Source organism: Bacillus rossius, chromosome 14 (assembly GCF_032445375.1).
Source record: "Bacillus rossius redtenbacheri isolate Brsri chromosome 14, Brsri_v3, whole genome shotgun sequence".
Taxonomy (NCBI): Eukaryota; Metazoa; Arthropoda; class Insecta; order Phasmatodea; family Bacillidae; genus Bacillus; species Bacillus rossius.
Genome location: NC_086341.1, coordinates 27,883,057 through 27,903,552, shown reverse-complemented (window position 1 = coordinate 27,903,552; position 20,496 = coordinate 27,883,057). Strand labels below are relative to the sequence as shown.

Genomic DNA, 20,496 nt, shown 5'->3' with positions numbered 1-20,496 from the left:
AAGAAGGTCCCCCCTTCTCGCTGTGGCCCCATTCTCTCGCCTTCCCTTCAGTTCAGTTTTATGTTCAGTCAAATTTGTATGTTCTTTTCCAACCTTTTTAACTGTTCTTATCTTGAAAGTGTTTTTGAAGTGGTTTTTGTGAAATGTCGTCCATTCCGACCGGTGTGTGTTTCATATGTCGAACTACTCTTGAGGTTGGGCCAGTGACAATAGTGAAGAAACGTGGTATTCGGACACTCATTGAGGTAAGTGAGAAACGTGGGCTTTACCAAAATGAACAGTTTTTAAGGAAGTTGAGTGAAGTGACCGTTCATGTAGCATGTCAAAAAAGGTACACTGTTGCAAGTAATGTGGCCGCATCCGTGCGCTGTGGGGGAGATGAGGTTTCATCAACTTCACGCAGAAGTAGTAGGAGTAGTTCATAAATGAGCTCCAGACCTAACCTCATGAGGGATATTTGCTTCCTTTGTGGCGATCAAATCGTTGAGGAATTTTTTAAGGCCCAGCAAAAATTGCCAGTTGCACGACGGAATCCTGTGCATCAAGTAGGATCTCGGTTATGAAAGACAGCATCCTTGAAGTGGTTGGGCATTCAGGTGAATGGGGGCAGCATATCATTCGGTGACTTTCCTGTGCAGCTGAATGTAGGTACCACCATCTATGCCACAAGAAGTTGTAAGCCTCACCACGAATAACTCAGGTTAAAAAAGGGCGTCCAGAGCTAGCTCACCTCCTTGAGGGAATGGATCTTATTTATGAATACCTAGCGGAAAACAAAGAAGAGTGCCAGTTTTCGTTACTGAACTTCACGGGCGCTTACAAACCTTATGTACGAAGTGTAGAAAGCCACCTGAAAAGGTGATATGGTGACAAGGTGATGTTTACTAAGGTTGGACGAGGCCACACTTCAATTATGAATTTCAGAGACACTGGACTAAAGATCCTTTATAACAACTGGTACAATGAACAGAAGAGCGATCCTGTTGAAGAGCATCTGAGAGTTGTTAAGGCAGCAGCTGAAATTATTTTATAAGATATTCAATCACCTGTGTTTGACACTACTGAGTATCCACCATCAGACAATTTTTTCAAAGATGCTAATGATTGTGTTCCTGAGTCACTAAAATTGTTCCTGGAAACAATTGTACTGAAACACAAAAAGAAGTCTCTCGAGCCCTGGAAAAAAAAAATTTTTAGCTATCGCTCACTCAATAACGGCAGCAGTGAGGCCCAAATCATTCCTTTCTTCAATCCTGATTGGCTTCGGTACGTACTTGTATAGAAAATTTGGGTCAAAACACCTCGTGAACCTGTGTTACTCTTTGGGATTTTCAGGTTCTTACACAGAGGCTACGCGTGTGGAGAGCTCTGCTATCCTCCAGGGCGAAGTATCACAACTAATTAAAAAAGGAGCATTCATACAATTTGTGTGGGACAATGCAGATGTGATTATGAACACATTGGATGGAGACAATACTTTCCATGAAATGGGTGGTATAATGATCATCACCCCTCAATCCGCAGTCCTCCCAGATAAAACAATTATACAATTAAAAAGTGTTTCTGCCAACTCAATCCGTACAAAAATTTACTCACAACTCAAAAAGTCTACTGTACCAAAAAATGCTGGATTGTCCTCAATTACTGTTTGTGATGTTACAATTTCTGAAGAGGTCCTGCCAAGTGCTCCAGATCTGCTTTGGCTTTATGGGAAATCCTACAACACACCGAATATTCCTGGCTGGAATGGTTTTATGGAGCAGATGACCAAAGATCTTCCGTACAAGCAGTCAAAAAAAGTGTTCCTTCCGTTCATTCATGCTCCACCAAATGAATATGACACTGTGCTGACGTCACTCCTTGAGTGATAGAACTTTGGCTCACGGTCAGAAAATGTGTTTTGTCACATACGACCAGCCGTTGTACACAAAAGCCAGGGACATTGTGGAGAGCTGCCAGCATCCACAACTGAGTAATGTGGTTGTAAGGCTAGGAGGTTTCCACCTTCTAATGTCGTTTATGGGTTCAATTGGCGCCATAATTGCAGGGAGTGGAATAAAAGAACTTCTCTCAACAATTTATGCATCCAACAGTGTCGATAAATTCCTAAATGGACATTAGAGTTCACATGCTGACAATCCTTGCATTGGCTACACTGATTTTGAGAGAAAAAGTGGAGTTGACGGAGGAGGAACAATTAGAAATTGGAAACCTGCTCAGTGAAAATGAAACTATATTCTGCATGCCACAGAGAATGTACGTGTTCAAATGCTTGGTGCCAAGGTAAGAAGTGTGCTGGAGGAAGTGGAAAGACGAAGCCCAACAGCAAAGGGATCGTCCATTAATTACGTGAGGCTCGAAAGGGGGGGGGGGGGGGGTTGTTGGGAAAAATCACGAAATATCACAATGGGGGAGGGGGGGTGTAGAGAGAGATATCACATGTATTAATTTTTTCGCACGATTTCTACTGAACCGAAAAGCGACGCGTGACCTTGACTCGCCGTAGCCAGGCAACAATATCCCCGCCCGCCGCAACATGAACCACCCGGCTCGGCTTGCCAGTCACCAGTAAGACTGTGATTTTGACGCCGAATACATGCGTAAATCACATATAAGCCTTTCCTTTATTATTTTTATGCTAGTGAGAATAAACCTGCAACCTTAATGTGTGTCTGGACATTTTTATCACTGTGCTTAATTTTAACACACTAAGAAGAAGATAATATTTTGAATTTTTGAAAAATATTTTGTACCAAAAAAACACACGTGATTTATTTTGCGGGGGGGGGGGGGGGGGGGGGGTTAAAATTTGCTAAAAAAACATCACGTGATTAAAGGATGACCCCAAAGCTGTGGGTGCTGTAATTCAGAATGACAACTCTAATGAAAAAGTTCATACAAGCTGAAAGAATAGGAGACTGGGGCCTTCACCTAGAAACAATAACTAACATGCTGCCGTTCTTCCACTCTGCAGGCCACTTCAACTATGCAAAAAGTGTTCGTTTGTATCTTAAGGACATGAGTGGGCTGCAGCAGAAAATGTTCCCAACAGAATTTAGTATGTTCACAGAAGACAGGTCGTTTATAATACGCCGTTCAGACAAATTTTGGTCAGGCCTCTGGACAGATTTAACAATTGAACAAGTATTGATGAGATAAATGAAGAGCCAAGGGGGCTTGACACATGGTCGAGGAATGTCCAGCAGTGTTCTCGGTTGTTGTACTGGAGGAATAGTATATATGCTAAACATATGTGAAGGACTCGAGTACTTTTGGGATGTATCCTCCAGTTCCAGTGAACAACACATCGACATGAGGCCTGCACGAATTGAGCGAGATACAGTGGATGTGGAAAAACTAACATCATAGTTCGAAGTGCACACTCCATCCCCATACAATGACAAAATACTGTCTATCAGTAGCAGCATCGTTGGGGGGCCCAAGGTCAATTGCCACATGGCACAAGAACTGGGCATCCAAGCTGTCAAGCTCATTAATGGAAAATAGTTCGGCCATATTGTCTTGGAACGAAAAGAAAAGGTGCATACATTGTCAGCAGTCACCATCAAAGTTAACACGAGGCTGTAACCATCGATCCTCTCACCATTTTTCAAAGGCCGTGCATCATCAAGCAGTCAGACAACGATTTGAAGCAACACTTCAAGTACGAGCTAGTTCCATATCCAATGTCTCTATTCAACGAAGAGGGGATGAGGAAAGGTACGAAATCAACCTTTTACGCAGCATTTACCCCATCTCTAGAAAATATCGATATAGGATCAACTACGTTTGTGGTTGTGGACGGAGGCTTCCTGCTTTACAAGGTAATTTGGCACAGGAATGCATCCATCATGACCATAGTAGCATCCTATGTAAGCTACACAATCAACCACTTCGGGAAGCAATCAGCCGTTGTTTTCGATGGGTACCCTGAGGATAGTAATACCAGGAGCACAAAATCTGCAGAACGTCTACGACGATACTCTGTCACGTCATGTGCTGACATCATTTTCGAAGAAGACACTCTTATCAACGTGCCACAAGAGAAGCTGTTGGGGAATGACAACAACAAGAGAAGGCTAATCCAATTTCTCCGCTCAGGGCTTGAGAACAAGGGGATCGACGTCGTTCAATGTGATGAGGATTCAGACAGCACAATCATAAGAACAGCCTTGTCTTAGAGCAGGTCCTATGAACGAGTAGTGATTGTTGGAGAGGATGTCTATCTCCTGCTTCTTCTCAATGGACTGGGGTCACACGTTCATAATGTCTTCTTCGAGAAAAGTGGCAGAGGTAATTCAGGACCCATGCAGTACGCTTCCACCTCCTTCAGCCGAGGAGATCTTCCCATCCCCCCAGGATTCGAGTTGTTCCTGCATGCGTTCACAAGCTGCAACACCACCTCTGCCCTCTTCTGGCAAAGCAAAAAGAAGATGCTAAGTGCCTTCGAAAATGATAGCCTGATTGAAATGGCAGCAGCTTTCCTCCAGCCGAATAGTACCCACGAGGAAGTGGCCTCCGCCGGTTCCAAGTGCATAGTGGCTCTCTACGGAGGAGAAGCACATGAAGATTTGCATGAGATAAGGTACAAGCTGTTCGCTGTTCGTACGCACAGCAGCCAATGCCAAAGTCCAGCTGGCACGTCTACCCCCAACAGAAGAAGCTACCGTCCAACATTCATACAGAACATACCACCAAGTTCAGTAATGGTTGGGGGTAGATAAAGAGCCTACTGTTTGGGGCTGGACAAGAACCGGGCAGGGGCTACTTCCCGTCCAATCGACCAAGCCTCCAGCGCCCGACACCCTCCTCAAATTCATTTCTTGTGGATGTCGGAAGGGGTGCACTGGAGTGTGCTTCTGTCAGAGAGCAGGACTTAAATGTTCCGCTCTCTGTAAGATCTGCAAGGGGAGGTCCTGCAACAATGTTCCAATAACAGAAATTGACGCGTCTGATGATGAAATAGACGACGACTTTGATGCCCCACCGATGTCTCTATAACTGGTAATTAGGAATGTTTTGTTAATTACACTCATATATACAAGTTGTTTCTCGGTGTTATGATTTTCCACTCCTCTACAACGTTGTTGAATGGCTATTGTTAATTGTTTGGCTCAATTGTCAATAAAGGGATTTTGTCGATGTTTTGTTTTTGTAATATAACTAGACAACAAATAGGCCTACAGACCTCCGGTTACACTTAAATTGAAGCTAATTAAATTTACTACAAAATTGATCATAATTGGGTTTTTTTAGGATAAAGATTTCGGACTGTATCTCCATCCAAAGACGGCTAATAGTTCAATTTTTCACTTTTTGGGAAAAATAGCCAAACTTTGAAGAGCTGTATATTGGAGTTTATTCAACCTAGAGAGTTCATTCTGGCGCCAAACGTTTGCCAATTTCATTTACTTCAAAAAAGCATTGAGAAAACGATTTTGTAGGATGCACGGTTTAGGAGTTGTAAGCAAAACAAAAAAAAAATATTGAAAATTTCAAGGTTTTTCGACTTTTTACTGTTTCAGGAGAACTGATTAAGTTAGCAAGCTCTGCTAGAAAAAATGAGAGAATAGGTACCTCCTGTGGTTTATTTGTGAGCGGGAACTCAGAAAATGAGTAAATATAATATTTAGTAATTGCACGTCTAATGCATACTTATTTTAAAAAAAAAAAAACCTTTTTTTTTTTTTGCAAATTCTAAACAATATATTTAATCACATGCATGTCAAGTGCAAGATTAACACATTATAACGGTTCGTTATATACAAAATAAACAGTTCAACGCAGATTGTAATTTTTGTTGTTTTTTATTTTTTCAAATAGAATATACCGACAAAGGCAAACACTTCAAAAAGAGGCTGCTCATTCATTCCACATACATATGCCCGTCGAACAGATGCTCGTAGTTCGCGTGATGAGAATTTACCGGAAAAAATATTGTCCTTCAGTAATGTTTTACTGCAAGTATACGAAGATGGTGCGACCTGGAACAGGGCCGCACCCAGCGAAAACGAATCTCGCCCCGAGCCAAAACGCCTACGAAGGTGGCCGTAATTTCTAATTATACCCGAAACAAAATATATAAAAAATTAGGTTGATTTAATAATAGGCCTGGCTCCGACCACCAACGTGAAATTATCTCTTCGTAAATTAAATTATAATTTAGCGAGAAGCCATCGAACGCGACCTACTCGTCCAGCGTTCGACAGATGACTGGTGATCTCATGAACTCGTCTCCTCCACGCAGGGAGTAGACGTCACATGACCTCACCGACCAATCACACACACGCTTCATTCACTCTTACAGATACAAACCAATCACAGAACAAGTTACAATACATGAAAAAACCTTTTACCCACAGAACTCTGGGCTTCCCCTGATCAGTCTCTTTTCAATTTCACATCGAAATCGGGGACTTCCATTCTCGTTCTCTCTCCCACACCGTGAGAGAGCAGTTATCACTCAGTTCCCATACAGGGGGGGAATTACCGTCTTTATCTCGGTTGGCGGGGAAGCACTGTTCCTTTCTCACTCCCACTTACAGGCCTCTCATGCCTCTCTTTCTAACCATCACACAAGCCCAGACACAGTCCCGTGATTTATAATTATATTACAACACGTTAATAAAATTTAAGAACAATAATTATAATACGAATTACAGTAGAACCCCTGTCATACACTTTTCAACGGAGGGCACAAAAATGGTGTATTTTGCGGGAAAGTGTATGAAAAGGGAATGGCAATAATTAAAAAAAAAATATCAATTTAGCATACCAGCACAATGTCAGATTAAACTTAAATACATAATGTGTAAATAATTGCATTATATTAATGAATTCATCATTATATATACAAATAATAAAACTGCCATAAATGTAAAATACAGTCCATAATCAAGTAAAGCAGTCCTTCTTGGAGGGGGGGAAAAGTCTCCAAGCCTAAATTAGAAATAAAAAAAATTAGGCTATTGTAAAAAGAAAATCAGAAATTTTTTTTGTTTGTTTCATTTTACAAACAACTTAATGCAACAGAACATTTTTCAATAAAATTTTAACTTGAGAAACGTAAAATACAAAACAATCCGATCGTAAGAAAACAATAACAAAAGGGTATATTCAGTTCAAAGATTAATGAATGCACAAAATATGAGATATGTTCCTTGGTAAAGCGTGTGCACCATTTTCATAATCATTGCTAGTTTGCGCCACTAGTCTTGCTTGGTGCTGGCCATAGATGCTACTAGCGAAGTGCACAGTCTTCCTGATACTATGGTGCGATAAAGTTATTTTCTTACGTTTGCAAAGGTAAACAATGAACGTTTTTCAAAATAAAAGCATTAAAACGTATTTTATCAGGAGGAATATAACAAATAAATTTGTGAATTTTAGGGCTTTTCCGCTTTGTAAAAACGTATGACACGGGAAATTAATGATTTTATAAGTGTATGTTCCGGGAAAGTAAACCATTGTAAATATAGTACTTTCGGCGGGACCAAAATTAATCGGCGTATGACACGGGAAAATGTATGAAACGGGAACGTATCATCGAGGTTCTACTGTACTTTACAAAATTAAACTTATTGAGAAAAAACCTGAAAAAGTAGGCCTAAACAGGTAAAAATCTAGTACAACGGCTCATTTGTGAATAATTACATAAAAATTACTAATGATAGAAAATGTCTAATAAAATAATCAATACCTTCTTAAAAACATAGCAGGTGAAAATAACATATACTAGTATCCATAATTTCTGAATATACTGTTTCCTAACTTATACATCACTCAAAAAACATTTGACTTATTACTGCTTACCCATACAAAAGAAGTTTAAAAGAAAATTATTTATATTGGAGGGCAGGGTTCTGCAATGTTACATAACCCCCCCAACTTTTCAATTAAATTAACACTACATTTAATTGAAAAGTTACAAAAGTGAAAAACTAACTTGTACAAAATAAATACAAAAACATCCTTAGAAATAAATGTATCCAGTCGTTACTACCCTTGTTTATATAGAAATACAAAATGTTGTTACTTAAAAACTGCAACAACCTCAATTCTTTTGTTAAAAAGCCAAAAATTTGAAAACATAACTCTTTCTACAAAGTGTCAACAACTCTTCACAAACGGTTATCTCTCTTTCTATAAGCTTCAAGCAGACACCCCCTGGTCAACGAAGAATCTTCAATACCAACAAAAAACTCTGAACAACTTACTTTTACAACCGTGGAACCTCAACACCAGCTGTAATATCCCCCATAACTACCTCAACGACGACAAATACAAAAACTTCAACATCTTCAAAAACTTACAACTCGGTAGAAACCTCGACGACGACAACAAATCTTCAACTCCAGGAATTACGTCTCCATGACCACCTTAACGACGATAAAAACTTCTCAATGACGATAAAAACTTCCACCCTCAACGACGACGACAAATAACCTCCAAACAAATTATCTCCTTTAAAATCCCTTAAAAAACCGCTGTTACTCTGATTCTCAGCTGCTTCTGACAAACTCCTCAAATCCCATGAAATATCCACTTTAATCCACAAACTAACCAAAATCTCCACTCTTCATATCTGCACTAACAAAAACTTGACAACACTATCACTTCAAAACTGTTGATACAAAATTTTCCTAAATTTCATCAAAAAAAAAAAAACTTCTAAAATTTCAAGACTCTTCACAATACCACTATCATAACTTCAAACCACTGGACACTTATTTCAAAATTAGAACTAGTCTGCTCAACATTGATAACCCAAGAAATACTAACTTCTGAACAGATGCATCAACTTCCTAAGACACTGAAACTCACATAGTAAACTTTCCACCACAAATACAACTCTAAAAAACATTAAATTAGTTATTTGAAACTTCAAAAACTTTTATACAACACACTACATCATCACTTATCATATTCAAATTTTCTTATTAAAATGTTACACCTCATAGTATTTACACCAAATACAGTAGAACCCCGATTATCCGTGTTAATGAAGGGGACGAGTGAGTCGGATAATCGAAAATCGCGGTTAGCCGAGTCATGCTTGCCTCAAAGGTCATTAGCCCACAGACAGCCATCTGTGGACATTCGGAGATTACATATATACACATGCTTTGTGTGCGTGTGCGTTGTTGACATAGAAGCGGACTGCTTAGTGCTGGGCAGCAGTGGTTTTTAAGTCTTTCGTGTGCGGAGACGTGGGCACGCGAGTCGTAGCACCGAGGTGTGTGACTAGCCGCCCGCCAGTCTGAGGGCCCAAGACAGCTGATAGCTGCCAAGGTCACGCATTCTTTTCATCGCCCGTAAGCGACGCTGCCACACTTAGCTCATTGCTCTGTTGTCAGTAACACCATCGGGCTGGTTATTGTTTTACAAAACGACTGCCTTCAAAATTCTTTTCGAGATAAGATTTTTCATACCAGTGCATTGAGACTTGATTTGATGGTTTTGAAACGGTGTCTCTGTCTCGTATAATTCACTGTGTTTTTATCCCCCTTTATTTTTATGAATTTAAAATGTTAGATTTTTTATTTTTAGCTTGCTGAACGTGGAATTAGTGCAAAAACGGCCTAGACTAGTGTTGCAGATGGGTCGGAAATCTTATAACGACCACCTCTTTATAACGACCCTAATCTCGGGAACCGTGAGGGGTCGTTATATCTATTCTCCGTTCATTCTTAGCTGAGTTTTGAAATAAACAAACACCGTCGTATCACTGCGCCGCGTCAGCAAGTGATAGGCTGAATTCATCTGGCGCGCCAAGCACTAGTTGCAACACACACACTTCAGTACAGTCGGTGCTAGTAAAATAACGGAGAAGTAATGTAACAGGAAAATGGTTCTTCTGTCAAACCTAGTTTTTTTAAAAAAAATTACGTCTGCTGTGATAAAATTACGCCACTTAATGCTACACCCTCCGACATTTTCTGTTGAAACCATTCAAACAAACAAGTGTCCAAGCTGCTAAATGTGGATTCGTTCGTCTTGCGTTTATTTAATCCACTTGAAGTGTCAGCCTGTGAAGCAAACTGAAGGATTTTTTCGCGATTTTTTATGATGTCGCGCACTGTTGTGTTACCGACATTAAACTCGGTCACAAGTTTGCAATCGTTTCTCCACTCTGAAATCTTTCTATAATTTTTGTTTTGCTGTCGATGGACAGTACCACTCGCTTTCTTTTCTGTTCATTTGATGACATTATGAAATGTTGCGCTCAACACTTCCGCACAACACAACGGTATAATCCGTCGGAATGCAGATCACTGTTACAATACATAAAATTATCACCACCTTCACGCTTCAACAACGTACACTAATGGAATGGACTGTCTCCATGTGCCGGGTAATCTCTGTGGCACGGCGCCGTGCTGCGCGCGGGAGTGTACAGTCCGGTCATGCGGACGTGGAATCGCGCACCAGTGTATAATCTATTCACGTAACACGGAACACAAAAATATTATGTACATACGTATGTATGTACTAGTATTTTTTTTTTAACTTTCTGTGTATATAAACATAACTGAGTCAAAGTACTTTGACCAACATACATTTTGCAAAGTATTTTAACATTTACATACATTTTGAATCATTGGTTATATGTAACTAAAAAATTGGACTTGATGGACATAAATCGCGGTTAATCCGCGAATCGGATGATCGAGTCGCGGATAATCGGGGTTCTACTGTACACACAAACTTAATTATTATTTATCAACACTGCATTTTCATTTGTTGACATCATTCACTTACATTTTTTTTAGTATCATTAACTATAATATAAAAAATACACAAAAACATCGTCATCACATAAAAAATACACACAGTTCTTCCAACTTCCTTCTCAATCATTCCTAACTCCCGAGCTAGCCGAAAGGTAAGGGGCGCCCAACTACAACCCTTTTAGCTGCTAGTCAGCTCGGCTAACCTTTTATACAAAAAAATATACCCACAAATTACATACAGTTTTTCCAACCTCTTCTATCATTCCTTCCTAACTCCTGAGCTAGCCGAAAGGTAAGGGGCGCTCATTTACATCCCTTTTAGCTGCTAATCAGCTCGGCTAACCTATTACCATACTACACAAAAAATATACCAAGGTTATTCCAACTTCTTCCTCTTCTCATTTCTCATTCCTATCTCCTGAGCTAGCCGAAAGGTAAGGGGCGCTCAATTACAACCCTTTTAGCTGCTAGTCAGCTCGGCTAACCTTTTACACATAAAAAATACACACACTCTTCCAACTGCCTTCTCCATCTTTCCTAGCTCCCGAGCTAGCCGAAAGGTAAGGGGCGCTCAATTACAACCCTTTTAGCTGCCAGTCAGCTCGGCTAACCTATTATACAAATTACACACAAAAATACACAAAGTCCTACTAACTTTCTTCTCTTTCCTCCCTAACTCCCGAGCTAGCCGAAAGGTAAGGGGCGCTCAATTACAACCCTTTTAGCTGCTAGTCAGCTCGGCTAACCTATTACACAAAAAAAATATACCTACAAATTACATACAGTTTTTCCAACTCTCTTCTCCTTCATTCCTAACTCCCGAGCTAGCCGAAAGGTAAGGGGCGCTCAATATTAATGAAATTTAAAACAAAAAATAATACAAAGCTATACACAAATATACACTGCACTTGTCATTACACATCAAATTTTAAGCTTTAGATATCTCACTTAAATTTCCACAAACAACAAGTTGACAATTCCATAGTCATGGCATGACAAATACTTCATTAAGATTCAGACGTATGCTTCTATTCTTCAAAAACAAATTACATGAACCAATGCCCTTCCTTAGGTTTCAAACCATATCTTCCCTTTCAGCAACAGCAGCACATATAATTAACATAGATGAGGGGTGGGAGCGACCAAGGAGAAAAGACGCACCCTTGCAAAAAAAAACATCGGACTCCATGCCGGCAAACATATTTAAAATTAACCTCCTGGCCCCCCAGCTGCCTCACAAACCATCTTACACAAAAAAAAAAAAAACATCTGCTTATTTAGGACAATACCAAAAATTCACCTAAACTCTGGCCATCATAAACACACAACTGCTTCTGCAGCTTCAAAACTCGACGACTGTTATTCATTAACATTTAGTAACATAGGATGTTGTCACCCTGTCATTAATCCAAAACAAACATTTAGTATTACCAATATGTGTGGCATTTTAATTTAAAATATCAAACATTTTCAAACTTCTATCATTTTCCGAAAACATAACTGATAATAAATTTTAGTTAACATCTTCCCATGACACAACATTAAACAAACCAAACATTACCCAAGTGCAATGAAATTCTCACAATGTAAAGCATTTTAGTAACTGTCTACTCAAAAGAATTAATACCATTATTACTATTATTGTTTCAAAACAAAATATTCACATTAACATACTTATTTATCTTAAAAATTTATGTGTATAACCTTCCTTCTCTTTAAAAACCTTATTCATCTCAAAAACTTGCTGTCATAAATCTTACATATACATTCCTATATTATACTATAACTATTCTTCAAGAAATACAAAAACTCTACAAGATACAAAAAATTATCAAAAAGTACATAATTCAAAGAATAAAAAATCTGAAAAACATTAAAAAAAAATGGCAAAATTTGCAAAAAATTTAAAAAACATCAAACACGACAAAACTAGTTTTGACTACACCCCTACATCTTGGCAGTGGGCCATACAAGTCCAAACACACTGTTTCCAGAGGTTGCATCACCCCTGTCCATTTACCATACCTTTCTTTTGCCTTTGCACATACCAAAAAACTGCTTACTATCTCGGCTACAGTTCTGTACACATGTTTCCACACAAAAAACCCTTGAACATGTTTCACAGTTTTTTCCACTTCATGTTCCACATGGATCAGTGAAAAAATTTTAGTTTGTACACTACTCGGCATACACACACCACATTTTCGAACATTACTGCTTACATTTTGACAAAATCTCCCTTTTATCATTCCTCCGCAATCTGAAAAACTCAATTCCCTAATTATCTCCTCAGCTAACTCATCCTTAAGTGTATTTGAGAATGCTTTCATCTCATTCTCCACTCTTTTCATCTGTTTACACCAACTCCTGATCCTGTGTGTATTACCTCTGAATTTACTAATTTTTTCAACTACATTGTCCAAACATTCTCTGTTTCCCTCATCTCGGAATTTTTCAAATTGGTTTCCAATCCTCCTATTTTCCATCAAAACTTTTTCAACGTTAACCTCAAAATTGCTTTTGACTTCCTCAATCTCCCTTTCATTCAATAAAATACCTCTGGCATTCTCATTCGCTTTACCATGCACCTCAACGAGCTCCTTGTGATCCCTATCCATGCTAATTTGAATTTGACTGAAATTTTCCTGTAATGCAGATATTTTCCCCCTATTTTCCTTAATCTCGTTTCCCTGAATTGAAATATTTCCCTTCAAAATGCTCATTTCTTCAACACATGTTCCCATTCCTGCTTGCATTTTGGTAATATTATTTGCACATTCATCTACTTTGTACATGTGGCGAACTGTTCATTAATTTCAATTTTAAAGTCATTCATTTGGTTTTCAACCCTATCAATTTCTTGTCGCAATTGTGAAGCTATTTCGCTCCTAACCTTCGCAATCTCTTGTGAATTTACCTCAATTTTGTTGTTGATTTCTTTTTGTCCCTGAGAAAGTTCATTCTGTCCCTGTTTCATTTCCTGTTTTAATTCCTGTTTTAACTCCTGTTGTGCTTGCCTCATTTCCTGTTTTAACTCCTGTTGTCCTTGCCTCATTTCCTGTTTTAACTCCTGTTGTCCCTGTTCAATTTTCTGGTTCATTTCCTGTTGTCCCTGTTTAATTTTCTGTTTTAACTCCTGTTGTCCCTGTTCCATTTTCTGGTTCATTGACAAAAGTAACTGCAAGATTTGGTCTGACCCCCCCCATAACCTCAACTGGGCTGCTAATTGTGCGGGGTTCCATATCCTGACCTAGTTCGGCAGGATGTTCCATGTTTACAGGTTTTTCCTGTCGACATGAAAAATCATGTTCAATTAAACTTGTCTCCAAATTTGGATTTGACTGTTCGGAATTTTCTACAGTTTCCTGAAAACCCATAAAATCTGATTCGCTACTGTTGATACTAGTGTTATCCATGTTGACATATACAAATTACCAAATTTTACACAAATGCAAGTTAAATTCTCAAAACCAATACAAATAATACAGTTTTCTTAAATTTTCCACTTGCTATTATCGGCGACTCATCCCACGGTGTCCCGCGAAGTGACGATCTCGAAGTCCCGCGATGCGACAGGCCTGAAGTCCCACGGTGCCTTGGGTCGCTCTGTCCCTCGAAGTACCGTTTTCCGTCGTCTCTCCGGAACACTTCACTCGCTGAAGCCGCTCGTAGACACTCGTCGCGGATAAAAACCGCCTTCGCCGCTCAGCTGCGCCGATAGTTCTGGAAACACTTCGCCGTTTTCTTCCAAACTGTTCAATGTTAGTCGAAAAATTTTGTTATTTGAGGTTATCGTAGTCGCAAACTTGATTTGAGAATGTTTATATTTTTTATTTACTGCCGAAAATGTCCGTCTTAACCACAGGGTCGTGTCCAAATTCAAGCCGCGCGGCCGGGCGCCAATTATAACGTTTCGTTATATACAAAATAAACAGTTCAACGCAGATTGTAATTTTTGTTGTTTTTTATTTTTTCAAATAGAATATACCGACGAAGGCAAACACTTCAAAAAGAGGCTGCTCATTCATTCCACATACATATGCCCGTCGAACAGATGCTCGTAGTTCGCGTGATGAGAATTTACCGGAAAAAATATTGTCCTTCAGTAATGTTTTACTGCAAGTATACGAAGATGGTGCGACCTGGAACAGGGCCGCACCCAGCGAAAACGAATCTCGCCCCGAGCCAAAACGCCTACGAAGGTGGCCGTAATTTCTAATTATACCCGAAACGAAATATATAAAAAATTAGGTTGATTTAATAATAGGCCTGGCTCCGACCACCAACGTGAAATTATCTCTTCGTAAATTAAGTTATAATTTAGCGAGAAGCCATCGAACGCGACCTACTCGTCCAGCGTTCGACAGATGACTGGTGATCTCATGAACTCGTCTCCTCCACGCAGGGAGTAGACGTCACATGACCTCACCGACCAATCACACACACGCTTCATTCACTCTTACAGATACAAACCAATCACAGAACAAGTTACAATACATGAAAAAACCTTTTACCCACAGAACTCTGGGCTTCCCCTGATCAGTCTCTTTTCAATTTCACATCGAAATCGGGGACTTCCATTCTCGTTCTCTCTCCCACACCGTGAGAGAGCAGTTATCACTCAGTTCCCATACAGGGGGGGAATTACCGTCTTTATCTCGGTTGGCGGGGAAGCACTGTTCCTTTCTCACTCCCACTTACAGGCCTCTCATGCCTCTCTTTCTAACCATCACACAAGCCCAGACACAGTCCCGTGATTTATAATTATATTACAACACGTTAATAAAATTTAAGAACAATAATTATAATACGAATTACTTTACAAAATTAAACTTATTGAGAAAAAACCTGAAAAAGTAGGCCTAAGCAGGTAAAAATCTAGTACAACGGCTCATTTGTGAATAATTACATAAAAATTACTAATGATAGAAAATGTCTAATAAAATAATCAATACCTTCTTAAAAACATAGCAGGTGAAAATAACATATACTAGTATCCATAATTTCTGAATATACTGTTTCCTAACTTATACATCACTCAAAAAACATTTGACTTATTACTGCTTACCCATACAAAAGAAGTTTAAAAGAAAATTATTTATATTGGAGGGCAGGGTTCTGCAATGTTACAACATTGGCCATCGTTGTTTCTAAAGCCGGACATCCGCTAGATTTGAACGAGAATATCCATTTTTGGTTTCATAAAATGTCAATCATGCATTTTTCAATTGGATTTCTAAACAGGTTTACTCTAAACAAGAATGCAACTCCAAATGTATGCTGGTGATAAAATGGTGCGTTTAAAAATTTATTTTATTTATGTTTGCATGTGTTATTTTTGGTACTGTGTATTTTCAATTCATTAATTGTAAGAGCATTGCAATGTCATAACTCCATAAATTGTTAAAACGATAACAAATTATTTTTTAGTACTTTTTTTAAATATAGTACTTTTTTTCAAATATAGTACTTTTTTCAAATATAGTACGTTTTTCTCACCTAAGTTAGTACAAAATATTTTTTTCTTGTGGACACCCTGGACACAATACTGTACTGAAGCAGTACCAACCCCAGGAGTTTATGAATTGTCTCGCGTGACTCAAGGAAGCCAGCAATTCAAAACAGCTTTGTGCATTAGCATAGAAGAATTTTAATACCTACGTATTTTAGGTAGATTTCAAAGAAATACTACCTATTGTAGCCGTTACGAAGGTGCAACTTCCGGAAATTTTTTACCTAGTTTTTTGTTTCATGGTCCATAGACCCTAAAACCATCGTCAACTCAAAAGCTTACATATATATATATATATGTGTGTGTGTATATAAATACATATATATATTTATAAATACATAATTTGTACAAATTCGATGTTATGGCTACGAACAGAGTTATGATTTTTTTTTGTCCCAACCCTTGACTTTTCAACCCCTTGGAGATACTGTCGGTCGTATCAAAAACTTATTCAGAGAAAATATTTTGACATTACTCCTAAGAATTTTAATAAATTCAAACGGATGTGATATTTTTTATATTGCGTGATTTGGAACGATTTTTCTGTTTTTGAAAAAACCTTCCCCATTTCTACTCCTTTGGTCGTATATTTCTCATGAACGAACTCGACAGAGATTTTCCACATTTAGATTTTATGTACTAGTTTGGAATTGATTTGAGAAAAATTACGACAGTTATCTTGTCCACAAGAAAGTGATATATATATGTGTGTGTGTGTGTGTGTGTGTATGTGCGTGTATATATATAAAATTCATAACTCCCTTGGTGCACTTTTAAATCCGTTCAAACTGTTTGTTAATCTTATACTGTCAAATTCAATATAATTTATTGTAAAAATTCCTAAACTTTATCTAAAACATTTGGTTTAAATAATATTTGATGAAACTATTACCATAAAAACAGGGTTTGAAAATTAAAAGAAAGTAAATTTTTTTAGTATTAATTTCGTTGGAATTTATTAAACCTTTGTCCGAAAAAAATTTATATGACTTTAGTGCAAGATATGAAAAACAGTGTTTGAAAATCAAAAATAATTTAATGACTACCTTAGTAAGCATATTATGCAATTCTTTTAAGACATAAAGTTAAAAACGTTCAAAATATTTTTGCTTCATGGAATATGAGAATATGTTACACCAATCTTTTTTGAAGATTGGCGAACAGATAGGTATTTATGTCAGCTACATTAAGAACTTAAAATGTTCTAGGAGTTTATAGAAGTTTCAAAAATATTTCCAGAAGAAATAGTTACTTCGAAACTTACGTCTGTAGAATGTTTGTTACAAAAAGATTTTTTAAAAATAATTATGCATTTATATTAACATTAGAATATAAAGCTGTTATTATGATTATATACATAATCATAACAATAATAATTTGAAGCTGTTATTATGACTATATACATAATAATAGTAACAATAACAATCCTTGTCAAGTCTCTAACAAATTTTTACATACAGCTTTTGTTAGGCTTAATTGTAACTTTACAGAACTTATTCATCAACAAATCGTGTAACCATTAACACAACACAATTATTTATCAAAAATAAATGTAAACTGTATAAACTAACGTGAATGGATGGGCTAAGCCGCTTTAATCTGTTAACAAGTATATAAATAGTATTAATAAAAGCATGAACAACAGACATAATATGGAGCGTGAAAGTCGTACTTAGCTGTGCGGCACCCCCAGGGCAGGAGAGAGAAGTCTGCCTGCGAGGGAGCCCTCCTATCCCGGTAAACAAGTCCGCCAACACTGGGTGAAAAATTGTCGCGCGAATAACTAACGCCTAGCGTTTTTCACACAATGAAAGATGTATTTAAAAGTTACTTCTACATTTCATTAAATACACGCAAACTGATTTAAATAAACGTATGGGCAAACTAAGTTAAGTTACAAGTTTCAACGAGATATTATGTAAGGCGAAAAAATAAACAGTTAATTTTACAAGTAAAAATGAGATAATATAATTTACCACAAGTTAATTTAGAAACACATTTTAAATAGCAGTGAATATTAAATGAGATCTACACATGTGTAGGTTTATTTACCACCCATATTATAATGTTTAAAACATAAGCTATAAAAATTATATTGCATTTCAATATATTAAAAAACCATTACTTACCGTAACCTTTAGTTAAACTATTAATTTACGTGACTCTAAACAAATGCGTTCCAACAGTTAATTAAAAATTATAATAAATTATCAATAATTTCATTTAAAACATAATCTTTGACTTGCGTGGTTGTTCTGTCAGGACTATGAACACAGGCATGTTGAAGGAACAGCTAAATGACTGGCTAACTGGCGTGAGGAAAGCCTTCCCCCACCCGCATGGGGGAAAACCCCCCCCCCCCCCTTACCATTGGCCAGGTAGGTAGCTTGCAGTCTAGTGTCGCTACGGTCTTCTGGGGGCGACCCATAGAGACCAACAACTTTGCAGCAGCACACCACTGGAAATTGTGTGAGAATAATAGCGGTGGTGAAGGATGTAGAATAATTGAGTTGGTGAAAGTGATTCTGATGTAGAAGACAAATTTATTATTTTTTTGCTGAGGTGACATCTAAAAGTAGGGGTCAGCCTCAATTCGGTGTCTTTTGCTTACTTGTTTTGGTGCCTCGCTTCTGTTTATAGTCACATATTTTAATATTAGTATTTTGATACTCTCCAATGTTGAATACATATCTAAAAATCTTTTAGCTTTCTGACAAAAATTTGCAAGTTCTTGCAACTATATTAACTTTATTTTTTATTTAATGTATAATTTTGCTCATGTAAAAAATTTGCCCTGTAATATAACTATAAAAAAGTTTTAAGAAATATTTCTAAGATGGTCTTGAAAAGTTTTGGAATCATTCAACAGGTATTTGTAGACATCCTGTAAAAAAAATTTAATTTGAGCCTAAACTATATATTGATGATAATAATTTTAAATTTCAGAAGTATTTATCCATAATCGGCACAAAAACATGTAACATTTCCAGATCATGAAATATCTGTAGATACTTGTGTATGTTGAAAGCTTTTTTTTTTTTTTTGTAGTAGGTACAAGTAAATGGTTGTACTGTGAATGAGTGGAAATTTATTTTCAAAGGTTGTTTGAAGATACCAGTCGCAAGGGCGGCGTTATCGTCCAAGGCCTCGAAGAGGAGAAAGTGAGCACCAAGGATGAGATATACCACATTTTGGAAAAGGGCTCTGAGAAAAGGCAGATGGCTGCAACTCTCATGAATTCTCAATCCAGGTAAGTTTGTATTTGTTTTTTTTTTTTTTGTGTGATGTGGGGTAAATTGTGTTCATCCTTCCAACTGCCCCGAGTCAAACTGTAGGGCAAGCCCCTTTAGTTGCTCGCACATTGGTCCTCGGAACTGTACTGTCCTTTGTAAGTAACGTTTCCTGCAGACACTACAAATTTTCATCCACCAAAACATTTGGCCCGGTCAGTAAGTGGGTCCAAATGTACATACACTTCATGTAAGTTGTGGATTTATTGTGCTGCTAATTTTGTTACTAAATAATATATTATTTTGTGAACTGTCAAGATTTGGCTTCATCTTGTGCCATCAGAGTGGTTCTTTGGTTTTCTGCTGATTTTGATGTGATGCAGTGGTCGTACCTGTGAAACACACTGGTTTATTCAGAATTTTAAAACGTTGATCAAATAATCAGGAGCAGAGGAAATGTATGTACCCAAGAAGGCAAAAACAAAATTCAGGCCAAGGTAGATTTTAAAAACAATCAATGGTATAGACAATCTTTACCAAATGACATAAAAATCACAAATTTTTATACTATGGATAATTTACTAATTCACAAAAATTAGCAAACTACAGAAACAACTTAGTATATTTAAAAAAAATTCTTTAGGCTGGAGCTCGGGGCGGTATTAGAAAAAGTCTATTAAACGTCGAACTATGTAATCATTTTACACACTGTAATTTACTAATTTTACACATGTTCAACAAGAAACCAACAGAAAAAAATTAATTGGAAAGAACTACCTACAGTAAATTTGGGAGCAAAAAAAATTGACCCTACTTATGATTGCAAATTGCAGTTCCTGTTGCCATTAAATGATTTTTTTTATGGTGGGATTTAGGATAAGCAAAAGTTAGATAATCATTATTCTACAGTGAAGCAAAAATTTATTGGCACAAATTGTTGGTGGACAAATAAAGGTACTGGCCAGACAACACTCGAATGATGCAGCTTATGCTGGAAAAGCTTTTTTAGAATGCCATAATG

General features: G+C 37.6%; 2 protein-coding genes across 2 annotated transcripts in view; one reads left to right on the top strand and one right to left on the bottom strand.

The window, feature by feature from the left end:
• The window catches only part of LOC134538748 (kinesin-like protein KIF11-B), a 194,636-nt gene that overhangs the window by 50,744 nt on the left and 123,396 nt on the right, over positions 1 to 20,496 (top strand). Inside the window, exon 5 of the mRNA XM_063380224.1 lies at positions 19,346 to 19,495. Within this exon, the coding sequence (XP_063236294.1) occupies positions 19,346 to 19,495 (150 nt within the window). The remainder of the gene's footprint in view (positions 1 to 19,345; positions 19,496 to 20,496) is intronic.
• Positions 1 to 20,496, bottom strand: part of LOC134538750 (uncharacterized) — a 127,974-nt gene that overhangs the window by 77,526 nt on the left and 29,952 nt on the right. The window lies entirely within an intron of this gene.